Source organism: Aspergillus homomorphus (genome assembly GCF_003184865.1).
Source record: "Aspergillus homomorphus CBS 101889 unplaced genomic scaffold BO97scaffold_43, whole genome shotgun sequence".
NCBI lineage: Eukaryota > Fungi > Ascomycota > Eurotiomycetes > Eurotiales > Aspergillaceae > Aspergillus > Aspergillus homomorphus.
The window spans coordinates 123,566-151,516 of record NW_020291929.1 but is presented as its reverse complement, the minus strand read 5'-3'; the positions used below and the strand labels follow the sequence as shown (position 1 = coordinate 151,516).

Below are 27,951 nucleotides of genomic sequence, written 5' to 3'. Positions count from 1 at the left end.
ATGGTGCCAATGACAAACAACGTGGGCAGCTGATTTCTAATCATCTACAACGGTGATCCGGCTTCTTCGTAACTCCAAAAATCAAAAAGAGGTTTTGATTATCAATCTACTCATATACGCGAACTAGCTTGTTATGCGCTACTCCATCCTCTGTGACTGCCTTCTCTTCCTCCAGGTGGTATCCTCCCCAACGCGGGAGGAGCACCGTCCATACGTACCAGTATACAACGCCAAAGACAACTCTGTTTCTATTAGCACAAGCCGGCAAGGTTGGAGCAGCAAACTTACACGCCCGTCCCAACAATCGCATACGTCGCGTAGAAGAAGCCTACATCACCCTTTCCGCCCTCTGGATGGAAGAAGGGCGACGACAACAGGACCAGGGAGATGAGCACCCGCAACCACACGGCTGGCAGCCACGCTTTGAACGGACGAGGCAAATCGGGCTCTTTATATCGCAGGAGCAGCAAGCCCAGAGTTACGGCCAGACTGAAGAACTGACCCGGGTACCCCTCGACATCGAGGATGAAATTGTAGACGTCGCCCTGCGGTGGCAGCGCAATCACCAAGACTGAGGGAACGTAGTGCACGAGCAGTCCACCCAAAGGGGCCCCGAACGGTCGAGACGACGACAAGACCTTGGACCAAGGGAGGAAGCCTTGGCGGGCAATTTCCTGGTTGACACGCGCCTGGTTTCATTAGCTCAGTGATATATTCAGAGACAAAAGGCTACGGACCAGTGCAAAAGTGACCACCATGACATTTCCTGCTGCAGAGATGGCAATTGCTAATGGAAGCAATGTCTGGCCGATCTGGTTGCCAAAAAGACGCTCAAACAACAGCGCGGCCACGAGTTCACCACTGTTCTTGATCTCGTCGATCGGAATCACCAGAAAGTAGGATATATTCGCCAGGAAGTACAGCGCACCGGCGGTCATAAGCGCCGCAGGACACACAGTTTTCAACGTACGTACTGGGTTTCGCACCTCGTTCATGACGTTGTTCAGGTTGCTTAGGCCGGCGTAGGAATAGATGACCTTAAAAAGCGACGTGGACAGTAGGTTCCAGCTCCAGTTGGAGCCTTCCCAGAGGGAGTCCCACGAGAAGACACCCCCTCGCGAACCGCCAAATGAAGCATCCGTTTCACTCGGGGGCCGGGCCAGAATAACCCAGATGCCGGTGAGTGAGATAGCTCCGACCAGAAAGATCTTCAGCCATCCCAGCACGTTTTGTACCCAGATTCCCGTTCGCAGAAAAAAGCCATGCATGCCCGTGACGAAGGTGATCAGGCCTAGCGCGAGGATTTTGTGCTGCAACTCGGTGGGCTGGATGTCGAAGGCGAAGAAAGTGTACTTGGCGAAGACGATGCAGTTGCTGGCTGTGAATCCCAGCACCACCGCCTGCACGGCGATCAACGTCGATGCGAGGAATCGCGGTCGTGGATAAGTGTATTCCAGGTACACCTAAACATGTCAATACCAGAGCGATCACCAGCGACCGAAAAATCTACCTTGTCGCCACCCGAGCGAGGCAACATGCATCCATATTCCAGCGAGACAGCCAGTCCGCAGGCGGCCAGTACGGTGCCCACGCCCCAGATCAACAGCGACAGCCCAACACTACCGGCGGATTTGACTATCGAGCCGGGGGTTGCGAAAATGCCACTGCCAATGACTCGCGACACGACCAGAATATAGGCGCTCGTCCAGGTGAGGGTTTTTGCCTCGTGGGCTGGCGGTCGGGTTGCTGCCTCGGCGTCGGGCACCTCATCTGGAAACACCGGGGTGGCGCTGGGGATGCCCAGAAGGGGCTGTTGTTCGTCTTGGGTCATGGTGAGTCAGTGGCCCAGTGACGGTGACTGCGTTGTGCTGTTCCCTCGCGAGGGAGAACGCCTTAGATACTCGCCAGAAGATGGAAAGGCATCCAGCGTAAGCACTTCGGTAAGGCTGCTTGGAAATCAAGCATCATACCCCAGGCACGTCATTCTGTGCGCATGTTGTGTGTTCCTCCCAGCTGATAACGACTTATCGCAAGGGATGAAGGGCAGTGCATGGACGAAGTGCGTAGGAATGACCTGTCAGGGGAGGACATGCCCGGAGTGTAGGGCTACCTACCACACTGACACACCAGGTCTTTCGAGCTCAGCTATCCTCGAATTATTCGTGCTGAGTATAATATAGAGTCCAGGAAAGCTCACCCAACATTAACGACACTAGACCATAATCTCTCGCAAACACTTTACTAGAAAACGAGCGCATCAGTCTCAATAGTAGGCAGTCGATGTCGTCAGCACCGGTCGTTCTTGCGTGCCATCATCCCCTCATCTGCCCTGAATCACATCATCAGACACGGAATGCATGCCATCTGCCGGGCGCGTAACGTGGTTGGTGCAGGCAAACCCAACACCAGGAAATAGTCGATATTAGGGCTCCCTGCCCTTATCCGTCTTCCCTCCCAATACCCTCTCTCGGTCTTCAATCCCGCCATGGGTAGTCACAGTGACGAAGCGACGATATCAGAGGGACGAGCATTGTTTGAAAATAGGCCTAATTTTGTGTCTCTGGGAATGTCCCTTGGATGCGACCGACAATCCTGGACGAAGAAAGGGCGGGATGATACCATCGATGAGTGCTCAGCACGCCATCCGACCCCCGCCCTGTACAATGCAGCATTTCCCCAAGCACGATTTGGCTATCTTTTGCAGTGATCGACCCTGTGGTCCGTGTGTTCCGAGAGATATGCGTCTTTGGTCTGGTCTCTCTGGGCATTGGCTTTGCATCCTCTCGGCCGGGTAATGAGGAGCATACATATTTAGATCTGGCGAAGGAGGAATTCTCTTCAAGTTCAACCATCTGGCATTCGATTGTACGATACATACAGTAGTGTAAATACTAGTATCTCGTGCCCGAGCTGCAGCGCAGAGGGCTCTTCCTTACCGACTATGAGGTGGCAGGTGGTACGATGCGTGAGAACTTCTATGGGAAGAAGGCCCAGACGAGACTGCCGGAGAGTCACCATGTAGCACACTATTTCTGGAAAGAGGGCGAGGAGGTCCCTCAGTATGCGTTGCAGAAAGAATAAGGGCTGAAGCAGGTCAGAGAGAATGTACTTCAAGATGCTGTATCATACTGAACAATGCCGGAGGGATTTCTTTTCCCGATTGGAAGAAGTTGTGCATCCAAGCCTCTGCGATATATAACAAAAGAATCTGGCTGTAACTTGACTCTTAACTTATCGAGCCTGCTCTTGCACATTGTATGGCCTTTGAGAAACATCTGCCTCGCCCTAAAGTGTTCCATCCACGATGATCCCGACATATTTGAGTTCGTACTCTGGGGCTGTCAGGAGCACGACGGGATAGCGCATTTTGAGGTCTCTACGACCACCCGCGACGAACAAGACTCGTAGCCCTCAAAACCAGTAAGTCTTTCCCGCGATCCCCGACGGGTTCTCGGTGCTTCCAAGTGCAACTCCAACTCCTCGTAACTTGGCCTTCAGCCGCGCAGTAACCGCCGCAGGGTATGCAGCGGAAGAGTGGAACTTCTTCCTCCGCAGCGGAGAGATTGTGACCGGCGTAGACAACTGCTGGTTGTTTAGTTTCGTCTTCAGCGGGGGCTGTAGAATCCGGTATCAGACCGTTGTATTCTGGCAGCATATTTGCTCGAACCAGGGCTGCGACTTCACGTTTGGCGCCACAGAGAATCACGGAAATAGAGGTTGTCATGTTGTCGGACCTGATGTAGTCTATTTACGCTCGAGCAAGATGTTAAGTGGGAGATTTCATGCTGTTAGGCTTTATATGAGTTCAACATGCAAGGGGTGGTTGGCCCGATAAAAATGAAGAGTTCGGAAATGAGATCAACCCCGAGCACCGCCACCAACTTGTATACTAGCAGCAGAGCGCTGGATATCCTTCAGAGTCGATTACGTCGCCTGTATGTCCACGGGACTGTTTCTTTTTCAAAAATGAAGAATCGTCCTTGGGACCGAGTCTCTTTCCGTTGAGACGGCAAGTCACGGAGTCATCAAGTCAGCCATGTCCCTCGGCATTGATCTCAACCCCGAACATGAATAAGCAGCAACAGAATACGTATTATAAATTCGAGCAACCATCCTTGAATGCAGCTGTATGACTTCATTTCTGTCTAACACCTTCACGGGCTGATACCAACAATGTCGAAGCCACCTAAGCCCCTTCATGACAATGTCTTGCGCACCAAGTCTCGCTCTCCGCTGGGGAGGGCTGTCTTCGTCGGCCTCCGCGCCGCCGACGTCTGGTGGCAATACAGCCTGCTGAGCCGATGATGGGCCTCCCAGTTAATTGCGGCACTTGGGGGCTCTGCTGTCGTCTCAGACAACATCTGGAACACCTCCAACGGCAGTTTCTATACCTACTACAGCCTCGTCGGCTTGCTTCTACCTCTGGGAAGCAGCATCAAGCAGATCGCCGCCATGCTATTTGTCTCCGACCAAGAGACCCCCGTGGGTTCCGCTGCACTGATCGCATTCTTCAACACGGTCTTTAACAGCATCAACACCGTTCTCAGTGTCTGGTCGTTGACCTGCTAAGCCCGTGGCTCTCCCAAGACGAACCTATTGGACTTCGCCCTGGCGAACCCGGCCGTGGCCCTTGGAGTCAGCGCCTATCTGGTCGGACTCACGACAGAAGCGATCTCCGAGTTCCAGCGCCGTGCGTTTAAGAAGGACCTGGCAAACAAGGGCAAGCCGTTCGGCGGCGGGCTGTTCTCGCTGGCGACGAATATCAATTACGGTGGGTATACTATCTGGCGGGCTGCGTATGCAATGGTGGCTGGCGGGTGGCCGTGGGCGGCGGCTACCTTTAGTTTCTTCTTCTATGACTTCGCGGTCAGGGGTGTTCCGGTTCTGGATCAGTATCTTGCTGGTCGGGTGAGTATGATCTCCTTTTAGCAGCGAGTGTTTGAATGAGGAGTGGCCGAGGCTAACATGCGTCTAGTACGGGAAGGAATATGAGGATATCCGGACACGAGTGAAATATCGGTTGATTCCTTGGGTGTATTAAATGGTAACACTATCACCTGCAGTCAGGAGTAGTATGGGATCAGTTATGGATGCAGGAGTTTCAGAATATGAACCTTGACTCAATGATAATGTATAAATGTACCTATTGAACAATTGTTGATTGATCATAAAATGCACTAACCCGATTTGGTCATGCCTGCAGCCAAGTTGGACTTTCCCGATACGGTAAGCTTGATGCCGCAGGCCGCAATAGACCTTGTCTTCCCCGAGTGGCTATAGCTTCCAATTGCTTCTCCATGTCGAGAGTGCACTCGCAATCATGATGCCAGGGTAGGTTGCCTCCTTCCAGCATTCTTTGCGGCAAATACTGCTCTGAAAACTGGGGCACTGCCTGTAAACAGGCCTGCGCGAACCTAAATGACTGGAAAGTGGCCTCCCTTCTGTGGCCCTGTGGGGAGCCGGAGAAGTACAGGAGTCTGTGACAGGAACAGCTCGCGTCTTTTTACAGGAAATGAGCCGACATCGTCGAGAAAACCAGCTTCTCCATTGAGTTCATGAAAGTGTATGATGTCATTGAGGGAGTTTATCTCGCCGGCTGTTGTTCCTGGTACAACCTGATAAAGAACAGTTAAAATAGAATTCCTCACCCCTGTTGATCGACTGGGTCATCGATCACTGCCAATACAGCTCAGGTCAAGGCTGAGAGATCCACCATGAAGGCCTGTGCGCGTTCTATCTTGGCTGCTGCGGCCGCATGGCTGCCTCAAGAAGACACTGCCCTCAAGCCATCTCTTGCACCGCGAGCCAGTGCTACCCCGGGAAACAGTTCCGCTGTCAACCTAACGGTTGTCACGTCCGGGGGAAATCAATCCAGTCCGTTGCTGTATGGGATCATGTTCGAGGTATGTCAGAGGCAGGTAATTCAGATGTGAGCTAGCTGACCCTATGTGTCTAGGAAATGGATCATTCCGGTACATCCCACATCCGCGTTGCAGTAACTATACTAACATGACCAGGTGATGGAGGACTACACGGGCAGCTGCTGCAGAACAACGGGTTTCAAGGGGCCAATCCCGGACTTACCGCGTACAAACCCATCGGACAGGCAGAGATAATGCAGGATTATCTATATCCGGTGAGCGGTGCCATCACCTCCTCCCTCCAGGTGTCCGTGGAGAACGGCGCAACCGGTCGGGTCGGGTTCGCGAACACAGGATACAAGGGCATTCCGGTGATCAATTCCACCTATTGGTGCGAGTTTTGGATGCTGGGCGATTACTCCGGCGAGATTATCCTCCAGCTGGCCGGGTCGTCCAACGGCAACATCTTCGCTTCGCATAATATCACGGTTGCCAGCTCCCAGAAAAACTTCACCCGATACACGACACAATTCAACTCGACAGCGGCACCGGATGGTAACAATGAGTGGCGACTCCTTTTCAATGCCTCCAAGGTCTCCGGGGGGACTCTGAATTTTGGGCTGCCGCAGTTATTTCCGCCAACGTACAAGTCGAGGTCTGGATTCTGTCTTGTGTGTCAGTGGAAGTAGCGATACTGACACCTGCAAGGCCCAACGGCCTCCGAGATGATATTGCCCAGGCCATTGCCGATATGAGACCGACATTCCTACGCTTCCCAGGAGGAAATAACTTGTACGACCCAACTCCCGGCGGTAGCCAATTCCTACTTATATGGTTTCGTTCATGACAGAGAAGGTCTGGAAGTCGACAGTCGGTGGCAGTGGAACTTGACTATCGGACCGGTGGTCGAGCGTCCGGGGAGACAAAGCGATTGGTTCTATCCCAACACTGACGCCTTGGGTAGGTAGAAAACTAAGTCATCCTGAATGTCACTAACTCTCGCTCAGGTCTTGATGAGTATCTCTGGTGGTGTGAGGACATGGGCATGGCTCCAGTGCTGGCTGTCTGGGATGGCAAATCCTACGGCGATATCCTCTCTGGCAATGAGCTCGAGCCCTACATCCAGGATATCCTCCACGAGCTTGAGGTAAGTCGCCACGGTCGCATTGATTCAGAAGCTGATTGAACAGTATCTACTTGGCGCTCCGAACACCACCTATGGGAGTCTTCGCGCCAAGAATGGACGACTTAAGCCCTGGCCCGTTCAGTATGTGGAAATTGGCAACGAGGACGACTTCACTGGGGGATGCGCGACGTATCCGCAACGCTTCATGCAGATCTACAACGCCGTCCACAAGAACTATCCCAACATCACTCTGATTACCTCTGTCAGCGATCCCAAGTGCCTTCCCTCGAACCCACCGCCGGGGATCATCTATGACTTCCATTACTATCGCAGTGCAGACCAGCTGGTAGCCATGTTCCACGAATGGGACCACCAGTCCCGGTCACGGCCGGTGATGATCGGCGAGTATGGCTGTCGAAACACCAGTGATCCCGACGGGTTCTACTGGACGTATATGCAATGCAGCTGTGGTGAGGCCGTCCATATGATCGGACTGGAGCGGAACAGTGATGTGATCAAGATGGCGTCCTATGCACCCTTGCTGCAGAACTTTCCGTACACCCAGTGGTGGGTATGTACTGTCTTCATCTCCTTGCTTCGTCCTACCCATGCTTATCAATGCACGACAGCCTACACTCATCGGGTTCGACTCCAGCCCGGGTTCCCTCACTCTGTCCACGTCGTATTACGTACAGAAGATGTTTTCGACCTACCAAGGGCAAATAATCCTTCCGGTAAACTCGACATCAAGTTTCGGGCCACTGTACTGGGTGGCGTCGCGAAGCAACAGCACGTATTTTGTGAAGATGGCCAACTATGGCAATGATAATCGGACCGTCAGAGTCACGGTCCCAAAAACGACCGGGGGTCTGTTGGAGATGTTGTCCGGTCCTCGCGACGGAGTCAATCGTCCGCGCAATTCGACCATTCAACCTGTGACGCAGAATATCACGGCTATCAGGGACAGCTATACGATACAGATGCCGGCGTGGAGTGTGGCGGTTTTGGTCGTTCGTTGAGTGTAGCTCTCTAGCAACGCCGGCGTATCTTTCAGAAATGCGATTTACGTTTTATGTTTATCGCAGTAGGTATGTACTGTACACTATGTCCTCTGAAACCTAATAGAAACACTTATTCCCAACCCATTCTAGAAACCCCACGCTTCACACCATCAAATATAATCCCCATCCAGTACACCCAAATCAATCATCAACCCCATAAACCCGCAAATCCCGCTCCATCCCCGGCAACGCATAAACCGCACTCCTTTGCCCACCAAACACCCTCAACTCCCTCGCCCCACGATCCTCCAAACCAATCTTCTCCAACACCCTTCGACTCCGCATATGCCCCACATCGCAGAACGCAAACACCCCGTCCAGTCCCAGCTCGCCGCACGCATACGCCACCAGCGCCTTCCCAGCCTCGGTGGCATACCCCCGCCCACTGTGCTCCGGCAGCACGCAGTACCCGATGTCCGGAAGCGTGTACCCGTCCGGCGGGGCGCCTTGCATCAGGGACATGGTACCGATGGGGACGCTCTCGGATAATGTGGCGGTGGGGTGCGGTTTCAGGGAGAGGAGGAAGAAGCCGCGTTTGTAGTCGGAGGATGTGTAAAGGGCCTGAATGCGGGTTTTTAGGAAGGTGGTGGCGTCTTCGGGGGTTTGTATCGCTGAGGGGCCGCAGGAGGTCGTGTAGTCTGGGGTTGTCCAGAGGTGGTGGAGGAAGTGGCTGTGTAAGGGATTGGTGGGGTTTAGGAGGGAGATGTGCAGTCTTGGGGTGGATGTTATGAGGGGGGAGGAGGGATATGGCATTTTGGAGGTTTGTGGTGGTGGATGTTGTTGGATGGGTTTATCTTGGTGTGGATTTAGGGGTCGGGGTTGATATCTGGTGTTGTCGCTATATGTTGTAGTTCTACCTGGAATTTTGGTCTGGAAATGGGTGATGGAGGAATAGGTAGGGGGCCGGTGCTGAATGAGTCATTTTTAAGTTTAGAAGTCAATCTGCGGACCTTTAAATTGATATAAGATATCACTATTAGTGGATGGTGGCTAAGAGTAAGACGGAAGCCCAGGTGTTAGTAACACCACGGAGGATCGCGGTTTCCGGGGATGACCGTCGGTAATCTGGCGGACTATCCAACAGACCTCGCAGCAATATCTCAGTCGAAATCATAGCCTCGTAGCGCTAAAGCATTCACTCCCCTGATATTCAGTAAAGAGGTGGCTAGGTTCGGATTTGTCGGACTATTCCTCGGAATCTCCAGCCTGATGGTCTTTGTTCCCCCTTCGCTGGGAGATGAAATCCAGGTAACCACCACGAGATACATGAGCATATGCAAATATAAATATTGGGACTATAGATCTCGAGACATCAATATACCTAAAATCACATGAAGAGACAATCATCAACTTCGTCAACATGTCTCGATTCATGCTAGATAGCGAGGCCATGGAGTTTACCGCTCGCACGCTGGATGAAGCTGGAATCGCGTATTGCCTGATAGGGGAGTCGGTGCTCGAGTTCTATGGGCTCCAAAATCGATTGGGTATCTTCACGGGGTTCCTCGTCCCGATGTCCAATTGGCGACCAACATGGGCGGCGCTCGCTGAGGCCGGGTATCGGCCGTGTCATGATGTTTACTGTGACGCTCACTTCTCGTATCCCCGCCACGTCAGTAACATCAGTGTCCCCCTCAGCAATTGCCACTTCCATTATATCCCGGCACAGGCTGAAGATGCAGAAGATATAGCGGCCCGAGGATTCACCATGACCCGGCAGCAGCGGCCCTGGGAGCGCGTGGTGAGCTTCTTTGTGAAGTCGGATCGCCATGGGTACTTCCCAAACCCCCCTGCAGGGAGGCCCAGGCCACCGTTTGTAGTGGGAGACATTCCGCCGCCGAGACGGTCGTGGGACTTCTACATGTTGTCCACCGATGCGAGGCTGCCGGAGCGTAGCCGGCACTTCCCCCATCATTACCCTATCAAAATGCCCACGCCCCACCGGTATTTGGAGGCCATCACCTACCAGCTGTGCTACGAGAAGCAGTATCCGCGGCAAGGGGTGAGAGAGTACTGCTGGCAAGTGATGTTTGACGAACTTGTCGCTCCCATCCGACTGAACCTGAGGGATCGATTGATTCGTTTAGAGGACCTGGGCTTGCCCGTTCGATTATACGTGGAAGACTACCTGAAAGCCCCGGATGACCCGACTAAGCGAACATGGCTAAGAGAATCAGCGGTGGTTCACTTCTTCAATCAGAATGATTCACTCTTTTTGGTAAACTGAGTCCGGATAAGGATCTTTTCTAATTAATATCTGAATCTGTAATTGCACTTGTTCCCACAAGACGTGATCAGCTAAAGTAAGAGTTTGCACGTAACTACCTAAGTATGAGTACCAGAAATATAATCATCAGTCAGCGGTTTCTCCAACGCACGCTCCTTGGAAACTTCTCGAAGCTCCTCCAGCTCCGCGAACCCTAAGCTCCGTAACGCCCTCACCAAGTATCTCTCCAACAATGACACGTCTGCTCCTGCCTGCGGACTAAACTCCATAATTAGCAACTCCTTGAATAATTGCGCACTATGTGAAGACCTACTCTCTCAAGCGTTTCGATCTACATGTCACCCACGCATTCAGCTGCGTGATGTACGCCATGACAAGAATAAACACTAATGATGCGCCGGGCACGCGGCTGTTATGAACACTCAGTGCGGCGGCGAGTGGAAGCGAAATCGCGTAAATGGTGCTGTACGTGACTGCTCCCCGCAGGTACGGCGTGTAGGTGAAGAAGAAGATTGCCAGGCGCGTGTAGATGAAACCGTCCAGCGCATGGACGGATGCGGTATGCAGGCTGGGGATGTTGAACAGGTAAGAGGCCAGGGTCGCAATGGGACGCAGACATGCTGCAGCTTGGTAGGGTGGGCGAGTTGTCCGTGGATCGCCTCGACGGAGTGTTCTCACAAGGACGAAACTGGTCCACGACCAGAGGAAGCAGAACAGCACGTCCATCGTGTTGGGGAGAACATTATTGTGGTCAGCCTGAGCTTGTAGAACCCAGTATTGGAGATTTTCAAAGAGTCCGGTGCCGATATGTATGAAGAGACAGGCTTTGCTCTTGGAGAATTTGGCGTGGTAAGTTGGCGCATGCCATACTGTATGATATAGAATCACAGTTGTGAACGCGATAATGCGGCTGATCAATGCTATCATATCGGGGTCCTGTAGCCTCTCAGGTATAGAGTCAGGTAAGTGGATCGTTGGGTAAGGCATTATCATTTTCTTTCGCCGCGGTTGTGTTGTAGGTAGAAAGCTTGGAACGACAAATTGCAGTCGTGCACAGCTGAGCTTAGCCTTTTATGTCGCTGCCTCTTTGGAATGATATGTCGGGATGTCTCTTACTTAGCCACGTACATGTTTTATTGCATAATTCTTAGGTATATTCCGACAAGACGGTGAAAGGATAAATGACGTGTTGACATCAGGCCCATTCTAGAATATGCCCATCATGTGAGCCGGATTGCCTCATCCGGTCGAGATTTGACTTGTCTGCAGTGATGCAGAAGTTGTACCTTCTGTCACGACCTCGCTGCCAATCAGATTGAGCCAGATCTGGTTCTCTGACGTTACCAAATGAGGACGATCCTGCATAGCTCACAGATCGGCATCTGTCTGGGCGCCGATCATTCTTTCCATCTTCACTCTGATGGACCTTCAACTCCTTCATAATTCCTGTAGATAAACCCTTGTACTTATAGGAGAGACTGAGCCCCTGACCGTGGGCATCATACTCATACTTCCAACATATCAAGGTTACCGCGAGATCTCTATCGGGATCAGGCTCCGGCTATCCCTTGCTTGACAGATGGAAGCAATATGAATTCCTGCCTAACTCTTCGAACACATGCTCCTATATATCCCACAACCTGTGTTCTGAAGATCATCCACTCGTGCAACAGCTGTATTGTAGGGTATTAATCAAGTGCTTCCTGTCTCTACCTATGGAAATTGGAATCGGAAGCCCTTGCGCTCCTTGTGCTTCATGACCAAGTCAAGAGAGTTTGAGCATGCTTGGCATATGCAGCCTGATATTCTCGGCGTGCACACACGCTGAGTCATGAATGCCGCTACCTTTCAGTGGCATGTGATTGCTATTCACCATCCCTGCTTGCGTGAAACTGCTTGAGAATATCACCTTACCGCTTTCCGCAGCGGTCACCCTGTAGTCTCATTATGCCAAAGTCAACTCACCCGCTGTACGGTAAATCACTCAGTCAGAATCAAACCACGATTGAAAATTGCGGCCATCATGCTCATTTCCGATCGCAGCAGATGGGAATAAAGCTTAGATCCCGGTGGTCCTCCATGGGACTGTTTGGGGAGCGAAGGAGGTAGTGGGCTCTTCTTGCATGCAATACAGCTTTTCATTACCCATGAACTATGTTTTGAACAAGAGATTAGCTAGATGAATCAGTCACTGACAAGGTGGCTTCGTCAAAACAGGGCACGACAAGGAAGGGATGGCAGCTACCCGATAAGGTTTCTAGCGCGTGGTGGGTGGTGCCGTGGTATTTATACCCCCGCAGTCCACAGAGCAGGACAAGTATGGAAGGATTCGCTCTCCTTGGCCGACGCCCCATCGCAATCATGCCTTCTGACCGTTCCGCTGACGAATATATTCTTGGTCGGGATGTTCCCGAAGCGGTCAGGTAATCTGCCCCGAAGAGGTCTTTCCTTTTTCTCAAGGTTCATCTGCTAATAGACGCTCATCAGAATGAATGAGCAGCAGCTTTTCTGGAGATTCCAGACGGGCCATGTCTTGAGCCCGCTCATCCCCAGGCAGCCTGGAATGCGCGTCGCGGATCTCGGATGCGGAACAGGGCGCGTTGACATTCTCACTTACCCTAAAATCTCGAACAGGACTGACTTGGAGTGAGATTGTAGCATCTGGTGTATAGATCTCGGTTACGAGCTGGACACGGCCGAGATCTGTGGCTACGACATCTCGGATGCCTTGTACCCGCCTCAATCCACATTACCAAAGAATGTCAAATTGGACACGCTGGACGTCATGTCTGATATACCGGACAAATTCCACGGGGCTTTTGATGTCGTGCACCTGCGTTTGTGGGTCTGCGTGGTGAGGGACAATCGACCCGATAAGTTGATCCAAGCGGTTAGCACCTTGCTGAGTACGAAAGTCCCCACGATTGTCATCGTCACGGCACTTGTGCTGACCGAGACGCTAGAGCCTGGAGGCTATGTCCAGTGGGAGGAGATTGGGCGAGATACCAGCCTGGTATCTTCGTGCCCTATGCAGCGCTTAGAGAGCCTTTATACACGACAGCTTGAGAGTGAGAGAATCGATTCACGGTGTGCCTTCAGAGCGCAAGCTTTGACCTGTCCATTAAGCTGACGGGGGGTTCTAGTTGGGTGGGCAATCTGCCAGATATTTTCAGAGAACAGGGCTTTAGCATAATGCAAGGTGAACTTGGCATGTGGGAGAAAACAGTCCGCGGATTGTATTATGCAAATTACCTGACTGTTGTGACGAGGGTCTTGCGGGCGTCTTGGGTGAATAGCAAGGAAGATTCAACTTACCTGGAGAATTTGACAAAGGAGCTGTTTGATCAGCGCGGCGTCGACCATGGGTTTGCCTGGAGGCCTATCGAACTGATTGCTCGGAAGGCTGAGTCGACTTAGAGTGAGAGTCCTTGTGTATCTTGCATTTAATATCAAATATCAAATATCAGATAAGCTGCGGGGAAGGAAAGCATGGACATGTGATGAGCATGTGACTGACCCCTCACCAGTCGCTTGTTTGTTTGTTTCTCTCCAGCTTCTCTTAACTTCCCACACTCTCTCACCAACCTCTCTCACTCAATCCTCAATTCAAACCCCCTTGGCTGCTTTTCGATCTTCTAGATCCATGGCTCCGCGCCCCATCATCGCCATCGCCGGCCTAGCCTGCGAAACCTCAGCCTTCACCCCCGCTCGGACCCTTGCGCCCGCCTTCCACCCACGCCGCAGCCACGAAATCATCGACGAATACCCTTTCCTTCGCTCCGGAACCCCCCTCGGCGATGCAGCAGACTGGCGAGGCGCATTGGTCGGTCACGCACTGCCCGGCGGGATCGTCGTGCGCGCCGCGTTCGAAGAGCTCGCCGCCGAAATCGTGTCGCGCGTGGCGGAAATCGCTACCTCAGCGCCAGTAGACGGGCTATGGTTCGATATTCACGGCGCGATGGTGGTGGAAGGGCTGGATGAGGCGGAATTCGAGTTGCTCAGCCGGATCCGCAGGGTGGTTGGGCCCGAGTGCGTGGTGTCCGCCTCCATGGATCTCCACGGGAACGTGTCGCGCGCGTTGGTCCACCAGACCGATCTGATCACCTGCTTCCGTATGGCGCCGCACGAGGACGAGACGGAGACGAAGGAGCGCGCGTGTCGGAATCTGGTTGATTTGCTCCTTCGTTGTCGGCCACCCGCCCGTCCGCTCAAGGCATGGATCCCTCTGCCTATTTTGCTGCCGGGTGAGCAAACCTCCACCCGCGTGGAACCCGCTAAGGGGCTGTATGCGCTTGTGCCCCAGGTCGAGGCGAGAGAGGGGGTGGTCGACGCTGCTGTGTGGGTAGGTTACGCATGGGCGGACGAGCCGCGGAATCGGGCAGCGGTGGTGGTGACGGGGTGGGACGAGGATGCCGTGGCCGCTGGGTCGCAATTACTGGCCCAGGCGCTCTGGGACGCACATGCAGACTTCCACTTTGTTGGGCCCACTGGATCATTTGCCGAGTGCATCGATGCCGGGTTGGCGTCCAAGGCTCGGCCCTTCTTTATCTCGGATTCGGGCGATAATCCCACCGCTGGGGGCTCGGGAGATGTTACTTGGGGCCTGAGTCGGCTGTTGACGCGTCCGGAGTTTCAGGATCTGGATGGGCCGGTCGTAGTGTATGCCAGCCTGCCAGGACCACGGGCCGTCCAGACCATGGTGGAGGCCGGGGTTGGTGCCACGGTGACGGTCACGGCGGGGGCCGAGGTGGATGCTATTCATGCAGGGCCGATCACAATGACAGGGCGTGTGCATGCGATCAAGCATGGCGACAAGGATGCTGTTGTGGAGGCTGTCCTGCAGGTGGGTTCGGTGTTTGCTATTCTGACGCAGCTCCGCAAGCCCTATCACCATGAACGTGATTTTACTGAACTACAGTTGGATCCCCGAAAAGCCGACCTGGTGATCGTCAAGATCGGATACCTGGAACCAGAGTTGTTCGACATGGCTGCTGATTGGAGGCTGGCATTGACCCCCGGTGGTGTCGACCAAGATCTCGTTCGTTTAGGACATCACCGGATTCGTCGTCCTATGTGGCCGTTTGACACCGTCTTTCCCTCTCCTCCTGATCTCAGGGCCCGGATGATTCCCGCTTCCGATGAGGAGCTGTCGGGGTCGGATGAGTGACTGATCCATATGAGTGACGAGCACATTGACAGTTTGCAGTAGGTGTTGCAGAGCGTAGCTCATTATTCACCTACCATTATTCGTAAGATTTTTTCAGTTCACTACACGAGCCAACCTTAATTGCCACTGAACAAAATTAATCATTACATCATATTGGCATGGAACAAGGTATCTAGTAAGTACACAACACGAAGGTCATTTGTCAACTCTACTCCTTTGCGGCGGCGCCACCGGTGAAGGGGCAGCCAGAGGGCACCTCAGCATCATCCACCTTGATCTGCTCACGGCCGCGCGCAATCTGCCGGAACATGTCGAGTGGGTCAAACCAGACGTTGATCTGCTCCAACTGGAGGGCTTTGTTCACCTTTGCGACAATGATACCCTGGATATCGATCGGGCCGCCGTGCGCCTCGATCCGGACCTTTTCTCCCTTGCTGCAATTCATTCCCTGTCAGCTACTATCCAGGAATCCTTGCATGGAAACTACTCACTCATTGTGTCCGACATAATCTCTCGCCATCTCTCCCCAGTGTCTCCATTTGAAGACCACAACAGGGGGGCCACTGTATACCTCGGTCACCTCCCAGGCGAAGGTAGGCATCATCCGCTTGAAGCTCTTGTGGCTCATCTCGAAGTCGTTGTGGGCCGGATCGTAGTACGCGCTCGGGGTGAGGAGGGCGTTGTAGGTGCCCACCTTGAGCATGTACTCGCCGGACAATGGGGGTCCGCCGTTGAGCGTGACGTGGTACTTCTCGTGGTCGATTGTGCGCCAGTCCGCCAGGGACGTCTTGAAGGAGGCCTCGATCTCCCAGTTCTTGACGAGGTTCTCGACCAGGTTGGGCAGGCTGCCCGGTTCGTGGGATTGCTTCTTCGCTGCAGAAGACAAAGAAACAGTTAATCAACATCACGGTTATTGGTAGCGAGATGACAGGGCAACATACTGCGCTCGTACACGGCACGAGTGTTGGAATAGTCCGGGGGCGCGCCATATCTCCAGGCGGCATCCTTGTCCTTCAGGACCGCGTTGGGGTCGAGAACGTAATCGGGAAGTGCCTCTGCGTCGCCCATTGTGAATGAGTGTGGTGTGTTGTTTCTTGACCTGTTGCGAAACTCGTTTTCAACGGCGTTGCAGGGGCAGGTGCGCCGTTATTTATGATTCTCTACCGGCCGAACAATTTTGCATTGGCTAGCCAGAGCTATCCAATAACGGTGAGAACGTGGCCTCTTTCGAGCCGGGTCCATGTGATAGACCACACAGCATGGTCGAGAGTAAGCACTTGAGGCAGTAGGAGAGGGTTAGTCGTATGAACCTTGTCGCTCAGAGTGGGGTGGATGGTGGGTTGGGCAGATTATGGATTGCCTCCCACGGGCTCTTGGCGTGAGATTAGACACGTTGATTGTGCTGCGCGGGGGATATTCGGATTTGCCACGCCAAGTTACGGGATGTTAGACATCTATCACACGAGTCAGTGTCCAAGCTCGGTTCTGTTATATACTCGAACCACGGCTTCATGCAGCCGTGAAGATGAGCGTTTGGATCCGCATATCAGATTTGACAGCTCCTACTCACACGAATCTCCCAGTTCAAGGGCATTGCCAGTCCTCCGACAAGAGACGGAGAGAAAGAAAAGTTACATCTCCGAAAGGAGGGCTACCCCTGCATGCTCAATCTCGTCTAGCCTTGGCTGGACCAGTCATATTTGGGCCGATTGCAATTCAACCAGGAACCGTCTCTTGCGCCGCTTCGTTCTCGATCCCTGCTCGATAGAGTGGTGTCCAATGAACATTATTGCTTACACAGGACCCGGCTGAGACGTTGCCTTCGGCACGCAGAGCCAGGCTCGCTAGTCTACGAATTTATATTAACGGGAGCAACGAACCGAGGGCCACGAAAGAGCGAGATGACCAGAAGTTGGTGGCTGCTGACAGTCAAACATCGAACATCGCCGGTTCTCCCGCCGGGACGATCCCCGGCCTCAGTGATTGGTGCATTGACCCTGATCGTGATCGCGGTGGAGTTACTTGGTGTCCGATTGGCTATGGCCTTAATCAGATCGATATTGGGGTTAGATTACCCGGAAATAATCCCTTTGTCGTCCGCGGTTGAATTGCGTGCTGCTGGAATTGAGTTTGCGGCTTCAGAAGGGAATTTCGGAGACCAGCAACATGAACAGCACCTCTTGGGTCAATAATGGATTTGATCAGTAGGATCGTTAATTTCCGGCAGGGGAACCGTGATTACTCATGTCTATCGTCTCGGCCGCGGTGTCCGAGTGTCCCCCGGATGTTGGCGGATTAACGAGTCAGTTGTGACAATGCGACCAGTCAATCGACATTTACTTTTGCTCGTATCACAAACATTTATGCTTATTGTGATGTGTGTCTTCTCTGCCAGTCTCCAAGCTATATCAGCATGTCATAACGCCCGCTATAGCCACACATCGACAGTTCGCCAGAGTCCTGAGGTCGAAGAGCCTTCAATCAGGTTGTTGCTTGTCTGACAATGGTAGCTATGAGATTAAGTTGACCTGTACCTGTCCCTTAATCCAGCGTGGCGGGTTTATACGCGAGAGCTGTTATGGGCTTGCTATTCTTATACTCTTAAATTGAGATTCACACTTTCCAGGAGGACTGTACTCTTTCTGGTGTCTTCCAGAGATAATCGGATTATGCTTTGACGGTGGTTTTCTGTTTACTATGTTGGAGAAAGTCGGGGTGTCTGCCACATCACGAGGATAGATGGTACATATGGACAATGAGTTTTCTGGCTGAGGTTGTGACATTCAGGATGCCGCAGCACTTGGAATCTCAGTAAAGTCAACGAGCCTGAGGCATCCGGAGCCAAGTCAAGGCTATCGTCCTTAAAGATGTCGAGATAATGTTAGCAGCGCGGTTTGTAGCTCGTGTGTTCGACAACCGAGAAAATTGATTAGGGGACTTGCAATACGACATAGTATGGGCCAATTCGTGAAAAAGCGAGCCACCGCTCGAGTAATGTATGTAGTAGGCACGGTTGTGATTTGAATGAGTGGGTGTGAAGAAAGGGACGGTCGGAATGGGCAAAAAGTGAACGAAAAAAGAAGCGTCCAGGGAGAGGCTCGAACTCTCAACCTCACGATTAACAGTCGTACGCGCTAACCAATTGCGCCACCCAGACCACTTGTTGAGAAAACTAGTAAGCCTGCCAAACATATCGTCATGATGAGTAGAGGGCACGGAATGGACTGCTACCATCTATCACTCTCGTGATGGACACAGCAGGCACGCAATGAGGTTTGCACCGCGGCCGACCGGGGTTTTATGCTTGGAATAGGTGAGTGAGACTGTGCTGGTTAGATTTCTGTGTGTTTGGCGGTGGGTAGACCCCACGTTTGTCAGAGAACTACAGTGGACTAAACCTGGTCTTCACTATATATCTTGCATCGGATATGCTGGGGAGGCAGTGTCATCACCAAGTAGGAATGAATGTCCGGACATGCATTGAGTACATACCAGCCCATGACATTTCTGGAACGCTCGATAGTTAGTACCAGAATATACTTGTTTGTGAGACATATAATGTCATTAGACTCAACCAAGATAAGAGCCAGGTGCGTCCGCCTCAGCCTGAAGTGTGGCAGTTATCTATACGTTGCGAGTCCTATTGTTCTATGACCAGATCGACTGGGAGTTGATGGAGCACTGTGCGCTCAGCAGGCAAGTCTACCAAACCATCAAAACGATGATGATAGCACAATGCGACAATTGCAGTGGTCTCTCGCGGCTGCCAACTGGTCGCGCTCCAAAGTGATTGCGGATCGCATGGCAAGGGAAAAGTCCCTCTGGAAATGCGACTTTGGAGCAGATACTAGACTCCGCCAGGGGAAGCTAATAGACAACTCGAGCACGGTGACAGACAACTCGATCCTAGAGAGTATGTATGCCCTACAATTCTGCAACGCCATCAATCGCGGGTCTCGCATTGGAGCTCTCCGAGCTTGTTGCGGGAAGCCTCTGAGCTCGGAACCCATGAAGCTCTTCTCTAGGTTTGCCAAAGGCATCGTGCATATTGTGCATCTGCTTATGCAGTCATTCGAAAAGTGAAAATTACCACAGTAAAGGAAGCCCGATGAGTTTCCAATTGATCATACCACATTTCCCGTTGCCTATTTGCAGGTGCATCGCGGACTGCAGTCTGCACACGGGACGATCACTGCGAGGTGTCAGGATACGCTAATCCACCGCAGTGGACCGCATGCTATATGCGAGGTTAATGTTTCGATTTCGACCAAGTGAGGCAGTCCGGAGAGTATTGTACCCGAGGGTCCTCAGTCCTTACAGCGCAGCTCAGCCTAGCTTCACTTCCCCTCATCGCACTGATGAGCGATTTCCGCATGGTCACTGTAGTAACAGCTAGTGAGGGGCAGCGAAGCGGGGCAGTCAGACCAGACCCTCTGTGGCTCGAGCCGATAGTCGATAGATAGTCGCTCGAATTCGATGGGAATGGGGAGGGATCCATTTTTGGGGCTTGACCGCTTCGAAGTGGCCACGTTGAAGCTGAAGCTGAAGTTGAAGTTGCCGTGTCTGAACTCTGGCCAGTGATGCCCCTCATCTTGATGGCCTGATAGGGCGATACACCGCTATCTGAGTGGTCTTAGACCGTCGTCACGGAAGGAGGGGTCAAGGTCGTAAGAACGAGATTGACAAGTACTGTATGTCCTGTACAAGTCAGTGTGCCTGGAGTTCTGGACTCGACGAGGCCAAGCCACAGTCTCCATGGGGCGGATGCAGCTCGTCGCTTGCAGTAGTCTTCCATGCCTTCCAGTGCTTCCACACCGCTTCGCTGGCCCCATTGCAAGAGGGGTTGTCGGGAAAATGGCTGATCTGGCGTATGTCGATCCCCCTCCCTAGAGTCCCTACCGGTCGATAATCGGAGAATTGCTCGTATCTACGGAGTACGGAGTCCGGGAGTATACGGTGAAGTCGATGATCGAGTCGCGGGCTCGTTGCCGATCTTCTGAGCAAATGACGGCAATGACAACAAATGTGCTCAATGGAGAGAGAAGATGTGGCGGTGCTACAGATGTGGCTGCAATTGCATCATCATTAGTGAATAGTGAGTGTTTCAGGGGAGATTGCAGCCAGTGCTGTTGGTGGTGACCGACTCGTAGGTTACCGATTGAGGGTTGCTGATGGGGACTGACCCACGCGCTCAGCCACGGCTTTGCCCAGGACCCAATGATAACCGCCAAGATGGAATTGGGAGCTTGTCTTGTCTTAGCTTGCTTTGCCAATTCCCAATCAATTGGCGGCCGGTGGAGGGCTGGAGGGGGTCTCTGCCACGCGCAATGGCTATTCTGAGCGTTTCTTTGACCGTTCAGCCACTTTCACCGTCTCCGATGGCGCTCAGAATAGCAGTTGAGCTGCTGCTGAAGGTCTGAAACCCAACTCGATCAGCGCCCCTCCATGATATCACCGCCTCACCTTTCCCCCCCCCCTCCCCCTCCCCCTCCTTCAGGGGGGGTTTGAGGCGGTGCCAAAAAAAACATATATCTACCCTCTCTCGCACCCCTCCTGCCCTTCTTTCTCCCTCATCCATCAACAATCTCTCTATCTCTCTACCTCACTTTCCACACAAACTATCATCATGGGTTGGTTCGGTAAGTTAATTTTGAGCTGCTGAGACACCTGTCGCCCCCAATCAACCATCACCCGCTAACACCTCTCTCTTCCTCCAGACTTCGGCAGTGACGAGCACCAGGCTCACGAGCAGCTCGCCAACTACGACGGCTCCGAGGAGCACCAGGCCAAGCTCAGCCACGAGCTCATCGCCGGTGCCGCTTCCTTCGAGGCCATGAAGGCCTACGAGGAGCACCAGGAGCGTAACGGTACGTCCTCCCCACGATTCCCTCCCATCCTACCTGTCCAACAAACAGTATTCTAATCATCGTCATCACATACAGGCAAGCCCGAGAACCACGAGATGGCCAAGGAGCTCCTTGCTGGTTTCGCCGGTGCCTTCATCGACCGTGAGATCGAGACCAAGGGCCTGGACTTCATCGACCGCGAGAAGGCCAAGCGCCAGGCTGAGCGCCAGCTGGAGGAGGCTTCCCGCCGCGACTACGACTACTAAGCTGGTTGCTGTCGATTGTTTTGTGAATTGAGATATCCAATCCGAATGAATATATGTTCTTAAACTTCAGTGCTTCGCTCTTGTGAAAGGGAGGTGGGCCAGGTGATGGTGATGGCTTTTACTGTATCTCTGTCGTAGAAGTTTTGTTTATGTATGATTGATTGCGATCGGATGCTAGGACGTGTATCAATGATGCCGATGCAGCTCCGACACCGGCGGGAAGGAATTTACCCGCGTCGATTGCCGCAGGGATTCCAGATCTAACGCACAGTATTCAATTGCGCACACAAACGGCTTGCTACTAATTTAAGAAACTACTAATACACATAGCGAAAATTAGGATTCTCCCGATCCGTCAGATCCTCAAACGCCAACTCATGATTCACCGCTGCCCCTGGCTGCATCTTGGCGCGATTCCTCGCCATCAGCACCACCCGCGTTAGAACCACCAGACACAGATACACGCCGTAAATCACAATGTGCACCAGGAATCCGCGCAGATACCGCGGGGCGTCCGACTCCTGGAAGATCTGCGGTGCGATGAGATTCCCCACCGCCCAGCCGATGAAGACCATTGTCATCGTGATGCCCTTCTTCGTCTGCCCCGCGATGTTGCAGGTCACCAGGGAGATGATGAGGTTACCCTCGGCGAGGAAGAACTGCGTGCAGTAGAAGGCGATGAGCATGCCGCCTGCATTGGAGGGGGAAGGGGTCACGACGAGGATGATGATTGTGCCGACGATGGCGGGGATGGTCCATAGCTATTGCGTGGTATGAGTGTTAGCGTTGACGTTGGCTTGTAATCCTCGGGCAAGGTGAGTGCTCACGATCATCACGACGCAGGTTTGCTTGCTTCGCTGGGATGTCCAGGCTGATCCGACCATGATTCCGATCGTCCACGCCCCCTGCGCGATGTTCAGAAGCTGCGTCTGGAGGAGGGTGAATCCGAATTGCTCGATTATCAGGTTCGAGAAGACGCCCAGGCCGCCGATGACCAGGTTGGCCACCGTGATGAGGAGGACGCAGCACCACACGAATGGATCCGTGAGCGCCTCGACCACTTGGTACCTCTTATACTCCCGATTGGCGATCCCCGTTTCGTTCTCCCGCACGCGCTCGATCATGAGGATCTTCTCTGTCTCCGTGAAGCATTTGGCTGAATATGGGGTGTCGGGCAGGAGGATGCCGATGAACACCGACCACACACATGTGGCACAGCCCAGAACGACAAACAAGAGCTGCCAGTTCCGGATGACCCCGTCGGTGAAGTGGGAGACTCCAAAGGCAAGCAGTCCTCCTATCTTGGGGCTTCTTAGTTCGAGATATGATGTCTACAGTGAACATGACATACCATCAGTTGCACTCCACTCATACAATACCAAATGGAATTCAGCATGTACTGCTCTTCCCGTCGATACCACATGGATGTTCTGTCAAAGTTAGCCCGGGACAGAGGCAAGGGTCGGAGCAAAGGCGAGACTCACAACAACATCATCGCCGGCTGGATACAGCTTTCGAAGAATCCCAGCAGGAATCGCACCACCATCAAAGGGACAAATCGGGTGGCGGCCGCCGAGCAGGACACTATAGCACCCCAGATGAACACATTGACGGCGAGGGTCTTTGCTAAGGGAAGCTTCTGCAACAGGATATTCTGTGGATACTCGCCGATGAGAATGCCTATGTAAAGGATTGACCCCAGCCATGAGTACTGGAGGACCGGTCAGCGGTTACAGTCGGAATCACGACAAGAAAGACCTACTTGTTGTCCAACTAAATGTGCATCGGCCTTGATTCCCATGATCGAAGCATAGTTGAGGATGCCCTTGTCGAGAGACTGGCAGAAATAGGTGATGACTTGAATGACCAGGATCCGGCGAGTGATTTTCCAGAAGAGGCGTTTGTTCGTGGCTTCGTCAAGCACAGTGCTCGAGTCGGTCGCGTGAGGGTCCGGCTTCTCCAGGGCTGTAGCATGGGCTGTTTGTTCATTGGAGCCGTCTAGCTCCTCGTGATGAGTAGACGCTCCCATTTCCGCCTTCATTGCTGTCATTTCCCGAGTAGAATGTGATGGCCGGTTGAAGATAGATCCATAGCAACCATCTGACAAGCTTTAGACTAAGGTATTTGTAGTGACTGTGATATCAGACCATACCATCATCTACCCCAGACAATTGCGGGGAATGAACGGGGAAAGCTCCGGACGATAACAGGGACAAGCACCAGCCACCGGAGAGAGTCCGGTACTTGCACCGGGCCCCGACACTGCCAAGCTGCCCTTCAACTGCATTAATTGTAGAACTACGGGGATGAACAGAGCATTGACTGCCAAGACTGTCAATCATCCAAGGGGTAGAGTCAATGGCGTCGCTTCCACCCATTCAAGTGTATGAACGTCCCTCATCCATCGCGATCAACTCAGACTTCTCTATCAAAGTCCAGCCAGCAGCCGACCATCCTGAGCAACTATGGCAAGACATTGCTGTATACGCGGTCGAAGTAGCAAACGTTGATACATCTAGTAACTCGTTCCAGCGCCACACGGTGGGAGTGGCATCCTTCGATATGAGTGTCCCTGTTCGAGTCCAGGTCTCATACACTGCCAGCACCGTACACTCAGCCGTTATGCGACCTCGGTCATTCAACATCCAGCCTCGGGTAGAGAACGCCACCACCATAATATTCCGTCTCGACCAACCCCGAGACGTAATGCTCGAGCTAAACGGCAGCAAATGGCAAGCACTGCACCTCCTCACGAACAAGATCGACACAGACGCACCGTCCAGCGACACCGACGATATCTGGTACTTCGGGCCGGGCCTCAACAACGGCAGCGCCTACTCAAAGCTGACAGACGGGGTCAACCTGCTTGTCCCCGGGGGCAAAACCATCTACCTCGCGGGCGGTGCCTTCATCGACTTCCGGATCAACTTCATCGGAGTCTCGCACGCCGCGATCCGCGGGCATGGCTTCATCCTCGGGCCCGTAGGCGGCTACGTGCATCGCGAACACGGAGGCGCAATCCACATGAGCGGCGCAGACCACATCCTCGTCGAAGGCGTGACTTCCCTCGGAGCAAACGGGTTCAGCTTGTCTGCCGGCGAATGCAGCCATGTGCGCGTCGCGGGCTACCGGTGCTTCTCGTCGGCCGGGAATGGGGACGGGATCGACTTCTTTTGCTCGTCGGATGTTGTCATTGAGAACTGTTTCCTGCGCACCTCGGATGACTGTATCGCGCTGTATTCGCATCGTTGGGATTGGTATGGGGATTCCGAGAATATTACCATTCAAGATTGTGTGCTGCTGCCGGATATTGCCCATGCGATTAACATGGGCACGCACGGCTGTCCGTCTAGGCCCGAGACCACGAGGAACGTGCTGGTGCGGAACGTGGATATCCTTGACCATGAGGAGCATCAGCTTTGGTATCAGGGGTGTATCGCGATTAATGTTGCGGATGAGAATCTTTTTCATGATATTCTGGTTGAAGACGTGCGGGTCGAGAGGATCACCCACGGGCAGTTGTTGAATATCCGAATCATGCAGAATGCGATGTGGACGACAGCGCCGGGTCGAGCAATACGGAATCTCGTCTTCAGAGATGTCTGCTTGGATATGCAGGAGTCAAAGATTGTTAATCCTTCTGTTATCTTGGGGTATGATCGGACCAGAGGCGTTGAGAATGTCACGTTTGAAGATCTGAGAATCGGGAATACTGTTATTCATGACGAGATGGACAAGCCCCGGTGGTATATGGTCTCGGACTTTGTGCCACTCTTTGTCAACGAGCATGTCAGAGGTTTGAGGTTTATCAGGTCTAATTGAAGAAGAGTCTACTGCATGGTGAACCTGTTGTCGGACTATTTAGACATGTGGTTAGTGAGTCTGAGAACCAAGTGAAGAAATAGTCAAAGTCGTTAGCTGTCTTGGATGCCTGCAAATAGTCCGGATATGCGGACAAGCTCTTAGGCCAGCAGGAACAGTTTGCCTCACTGCAAACTAGTGATCGAGTCCATTAGCTTTGTGTGAAGCTCCTCAGTCGCTGGAATTTGCCTGCAGTGATACCGGTGTTCTGCTCTCAACATACAGAAATATTCCTCCAAAGCATAGGAATAAATAGACACCTTCTCCAAGACATGTGTTCCAAATACACAGTTAGCTGCGTACATTTGTCAGCGTTACTCTTCACACCCACCAAACCTATTCATTCCGCTTCTTTCCGCACACTGAAGCAATGGCAACGGAACACCAACATGGCATACCTGCCGTTCCTGCCATGGAGTCCGAGACTATCCTATTCGACGGACTCTCAGTGAGCATCACGCGACTGAAATCCCCCGTATGGCCGCTTGATGGCGGTCCACTTGCCTGCCGATCTTCCCTACACGACTACCTGGGGCGAGGTCGCGGCGCGCATATGCCAAACGGTCTGGCGACGTGATCGCAAGAGACGCAACTGCCCCTTTCCCGCCAGCAGCCCTTTCGGCGCCGTGGCGAACTATGGCATCCACGTTCGGTTCTTCATTGAGACAGGTTATGCTCACGCGGCGCGGCCCTATGTGCACAACAATCATTATCAATTCCTATCGGGGAGCCCGGAACTCCTTCGGGCTAGTATCGCTTTCGCGACACCGTTCGTTTGATTTGTGACCTCTTACTGAGATAACCTGTTTCTCAAGACACAAATATGGCAAGTGGAATTTGTGGCGGACTGATTGCAGGTAATGGTGGTTCTGCCCCGGGCACGATGTCGTCGTCACTCTAGAGAGAAGAACAAGCAAACAAAAGGAATAAAAGAATAAAATCACAAAGACAGGCGCGGCTAATGAGGCGGCCGGGGAATCAAAGATACTCTTCTTTTATTCCTTATATCTAATGTCGTATTGTAAAGACTGAGCTGGTTGAATCTGGACTTCTCTATTATTTTATGTCTACATACCTCGAACAAATATATACAGCGTTAAGTCACACCTTTCCAGCCATTTTTGAAGCCCTACCGAGCCACCGCAGGATACGAGGCCTCCACGTCCAGCGTGGTCCGCACCGAGATAGCTGTTAGGGTCAGGGCCGTTTCGTCCTCATCCCCGAGTCGCTTGCCTCGCTTCCCGCTCGAATGCAGACTCCCGTATCGCTTGTAGCTCTCCTGCAGACTCTCGTCTCGGGACCCTTTTGTGCTGGACACCTTCTGCTTCATGAACGTGAGGACTGGTCGAAGCGAGGGCAGACATGCTTTCCAACGTGGTTAGCCTAGAAGTAGAAAATGGAGAGTAGTGCAATTGAACCACATACCAGACACAATACCGATGTTCGTCTCCACCGCCGTCCATTTTGAGGGACCGACAAAGACCCATGTTTCGTCCAGCGAGGGCACCTTGTACGCGTTCAGCATGATGACTAGGCGCACAATCGATATGATGCAAATGCTGTTTCCCGGTCAGTGATGAGTTCATTGAAGCTTCAATAGGGCCGACGGTGGTGGTAATGTCTGGGGGAGGATGAACGTACAATCCACCCATAACAAACACGCCGGTAAGGGCCAGTTTCTGCGAAGCACTTCGCTGCAGCTTCCAGATATAAGGCAACGGGAGCGTCAACAGCGCCCAGTCGGTCAGAATGTTGGGCACTGCGTTGCCGATGAAGAAGTTGTTGACATTGACGCCGCAGTGCGAGGGAATGGTCTTGTCCCAGAAGCCATGGACGGGGAGGCACTGGAAGATGGTCGTGAAGATCACCCCCAGTCCCCAACCGGTCACGACAAAGCCAATGAGGTAGATCGGGTAGCGGATGTTGCTCATGCCGAAGATACGCCAGTAGAACATCAGGATGGAGTACTTGGTGAAGCAGATCGACAGCGTGTATAGGATCTCGACGACGAAGAGGTTCAGGAGGAAGTGATGCAGCCCCGGCATTCCGTATAGGTAGATGTGCTGGCCCACACCATGATTGACCCAGTCGATCATGATCGCAAAGTTCGCCGTTGCGGTGAGCTGGTCTGGTCAGTGCATGCTTGGTGGGGGCGGGGAGGGATGCATGTAAGCAGGAGGAAGCAGAGGATTTACCATTGCGATACACATCAGATAATCATCCCACCAGAGCCCCACTTTGGAGATCAGCGTGCGAGATAACATACGAAGGCCAAATGCCACTAGGGCGAGGGCATAGGTGGCTGAGTATGCTCCATACAGCTCAGGACGCTTGGACTCGGACAGATCCAAGCCTGCTGGAGGGGTGAGATCCATGATACTGTAGTAGTACTACTACTCTCGATCAGCAGAAGGACAGGCAGGCAGTGCTCGAGCGGGATCTCCGGGTCTTATAAAAAGACGGCTTATTTTGTCCCCCACGTAAGACCGATGCCAAAAAGGGACAATGAGCAGGGGTCATCCGGACTGAACAAGGC

General features: G+C 52.9%; 14 protein-coding genes and 1 non-coding gene across 15 annotated transcripts; 8 read left to right on the top strand and 7 right to left on the bottom strand.

The window, feature by feature from the left end:
• Nucleotides 1–106: 106 nt before the first annotated feature.
• Nucleotides 107–2,002, bottom strand: BO97DRAFT_459774 (putative methionine permease; the record flags this gene model as incomplete). The annotated part of the gene is made up of 4 exons (XM_025699301.1): nucleotides 1,511–2,002; nucleotides 738–1,463; nucleotides 289–689; nucleotides 107–248 (listed from the first exon to the last, which is right to left on the bottom strand). Exons 1-4 carry the CDS (start codon nucleotides 1,829–1,831, stop codon nucleotides 107–109), a joined length of 1,590 nt encoding a protein of 529 aa, XP_025548021.1. The 5' UTR covers nucleotides 1,832–2,002.
• Nucleotides 2,003–4,173: 2,171 nt separating this feature from the next.
• BO97DRAFT_459766 (uncharacterized protein) lies at nucleotides 4,174–5,041 on the top strand (the record flags this gene model as incomplete). Its single annotated transcript, XM_025699300.1, has 4 exons — nucleotides 4,174–4,272; nucleotides 4,318–4,548; nucleotides 4,588–4,908; nucleotides 4,976–5,041. The coding sequence occupies 4 exons, from the start codon at nucleotides 4,174–4,176 to the stop codon at nucleotides 5,039–5,041; spliced, it is 717 nt and encodes a 238-aa protein (XP_025548020.1).
• A 673-nt stretch (nucleotides 5,042–5,714) lies between these two features.
• On the top strand, nucleotides 5,715–8,006 carry BO97DRAFT_459763 (alpha-N-arabinofuranosidase A; the record flags this gene model as incomplete). The annotated part of the gene is made up of 8 exons (XM_025699299.1): nucleotides 5,715–5,903; nucleotides 5,957–5,972; nucleotides 6,018–6,516; nucleotides 6,570–6,653; nucleotides 6,712–6,821; nucleotides 6,869–7,008; nucleotides 7,052–7,567; nucleotides 7,617–8,006. 8 exons carry the CDS (start codon nucleotides 5,715–5,717, stop codon nucleotides 8,004–8,006), a joined length of 1,944 nt encoding a protein of 647 aa, XP_025548019.1.
• A 183-nt stretch (nucleotides 8,007–8,189) lies between these two features.
• BO97DRAFT_397439 (GNAT family N-acetyltransferase) lies at nucleotides 8,190–8,880 on the bottom strand (the record flags this gene model as incomplete). Its single annotated transcript, XM_025694140.1, has 1 exon — nucleotides 8,190–8,880. The coding sequence occupies exon 1, from the start codon at nucleotides 8,799–8,801 to the stop codon at nucleotides 8,190–8,192; it is 612 nt and encodes a 203-aa protein (XP_025548018.1). The 5' UTR covers nucleotides 8,802–8,880.
• Nucleotides 8,881–9,121: 241 nt separating this feature from the next.
• Nucleotides 9,122–10,275, top strand: BO97DRAFT_459758 (uncharacterized protein; the record flags this gene model as incomplete). Its single annotated transcript, XM_025699298.1, has 1 exon — nucleotides 9,122–10,275. Exon 1 carries the CDS (start codon nucleotides 9,409–9,411, stop codon nucleotides 10,273–10,275), a length of 867 nt encoding a protein of 288 aa, XP_025548017.1. The 5' UTR covers nucleotides 9,122–9,408.
• A 98-nt stretch (nucleotides 10,276–10,373) lies between these two features.
• BO97DRAFT_437311 (uncharacterized protein) lies at nucleotides 10,374–11,202 on the bottom strand (the record flags this gene model as incomplete). The annotated part of the gene is made up of 2 exons (XM_025697837.1): nucleotides 10,374–10,533; nucleotides 10,589–11,202. The coding sequence occupies 2 exons, from the start codon at nucleotides 11,200–11,202 to the stop codon at nucleotides 10,374–10,376; spliced, it is 774 nt and encodes a 257-aa protein (XP_025548016.1).
• Nucleotides 11,203–12,642: 1,440 nt separating this feature from the next.
• Nucleotides 12,643–13,604, top strand: BO97DRAFT_375856 (class I SAM-dependent methyltransferase; the record flags this gene model as incomplete). The annotated part of the gene is made up of 5 exons (XM_025693003.1): nucleotides 12,643–12,698; nucleotides 12,763–12,870; nucleotides 12,934–13,181; nucleotides 13,239–13,362; nucleotides 13,419–13,604. Coding segments are annotated over exons 2-5 (663 nt in total), but the record flags the coding sequence as incomplete, so codon positions are not given.
• A 251-nt stretch (nucleotides 13,605–13,855) lies between these two features.
• BO97DRAFT_397434 (M81 family metallopeptidase) lies at nucleotides 13,856–15,554 on the top strand. Its single transcript, XM_025694139.1, has one exon. It carries the CDS (start codon nucleotides 13,919–13,921, stop codon nucleotides 15,440–15,442), a length of 1,524 nt encoding a protein of 507 aa, XP_025548014.1. The 5' UTR covers nucleotides 13,856–13,918; the 3' UTR covers nucleotides 15,443–15,554.
• A 45-nt stretch (nucleotides 15,555–15,599) lies between these two features.
• Nucleotides 15,600–16,614, bottom strand: BO97DRAFT_408102 (uncharacterized protein). The gene is made up of 3 exons (XM_025695781.1): nucleotides 16,384–16,614; nucleotides 15,934–16,315; nucleotides 15,600–15,876 (listed from the first exon to the last, which is right to left on the bottom strand). The coding sequence occupies exons 1-3, from the start codon at nucleotides 16,508–16,510 to the stop codon at nucleotides 15,651–15,653; spliced, it is 735 nt and encodes a 244-aa protein (XP_025548013.1). The 5' UTR covers nucleotides 16,511–16,614; the 3' UTR covers nucleotides 15,600–15,650.
• Nucleotides 16,615–17,164: 550 nt separating this feature from the next.
• Nucleotides 17,165–17,840, top strand: BO97DRAFT_408101 (uncharacterized protein). Its single transcript, XM_025695780.1, has one exon. It carries the CDS (start codon nucleotides 17,344–17,346, stop codon nucleotides 17,632–17,634), a length of 291 nt encoding a protein of 96 aa, XP_025548012.1. The 5' UTR covers nucleotides 17,165–17,343; the 3' UTR covers nucleotides 17,635–17,840.
• Nucleotides 17,841–18,525: 685 nt separating this feature from the next.
• BO97DRAFT_t228 lies at nucleotides 18,526–18,599 on the bottom strand. Its single transcript has one exon. It is a non-coding gene; the product is annotated as a tRNA-Asn (tRNA).
• A 2,375-nt stretch (nucleotides 18,600–20,974) lies between these two features.
• BO97DRAFT_397427 (DUF3759 domain-containing protein) lies at nucleotides 20,975–21,719 on the top strand. The gene is made up of 3 exons (XM_025694138.1): nucleotides 20,975–21,081; nucleotides 21,160–21,309; nucleotides 21,385–21,719. Exons 1-3 carry the CDS (start codon nucleotides 21,069–21,071, stop codon nucleotides 21,552–21,554), a joined length of 333 nt encoding a protein of 110 aa, XP_025548011.1. The 5' UTR covers nucleotides 20,975–21,068; the 3' UTR covers nucleotides 21,555–21,719.
• Nucleotides 21,720–21,871: 152 nt separating this feature from the next.
• Nucleotides 21,872–23,595, bottom strand: BO97DRAFT_472800 (putative MFS transporter; the record flags this gene model as incomplete). The annotated part of the gene is made up of 6 exons (XM_025700172.1): nucleotides 21,872–22,315; nucleotides 22,382–22,855; nucleotides 22,906–22,984; nucleotides 23,039–23,265; nucleotides 23,317–23,482; nucleotides 23,576–23,595. 6 exons carry the CDS (start codon nucleotides 23,593–23,595, stop codon nucleotides 21,872–21,874), a joined length of 1,410 nt encoding a protein of 469 aa, XP_025548010.1.
• Nucleotides 23,596–23,912: 317 nt separating this feature from the next.
• Nucleotides 23,913–25,376, top strand: BO97DRAFT_397422 (putative endo-polygalacturonase; the record flags this gene model as incomplete). The annotated part of the gene is made up of 1 exon (XM_025694137.1): nucleotides 23,913–25,376. The coding sequence occupies one exon, from the start codon at nucleotides 23,913–23,915 to the stop codon at nucleotides 25,374–25,376; it is 1,464 nt and encodes a 487-aa protein (XP_025548009.1).
• Nucleotides 25,377–26,458: 1,082 nt separating this feature from the next.
• Nucleotides 26,459–27,820, bottom strand: BO97DRAFT_397418 (putative integral membrane protein). Its single transcript, XM_025694136.1, has 4 exons — nucleotides 27,611–27,820; nucleotides 27,057–27,538; nucleotides 26,841–26,974; nucleotides 26,459–26,780 (listed from the first exon to the last, which is right to left on the bottom strand). The coding sequence occupies exons 1-4, from the start codon at nucleotides 27,788–27,790 to the stop codon at nucleotides 26,545–26,547; spliced, it is 1,032 nt and encodes a 343-aa protein (XP_025548008.1). The 5' UTR covers nucleotides 27,791–27,820; the 3' UTR covers nucleotides 26,459–26,544.
• Between the last annotated feature and the right edge of the window lie 131 nt (nucleotides 27,821–27,951).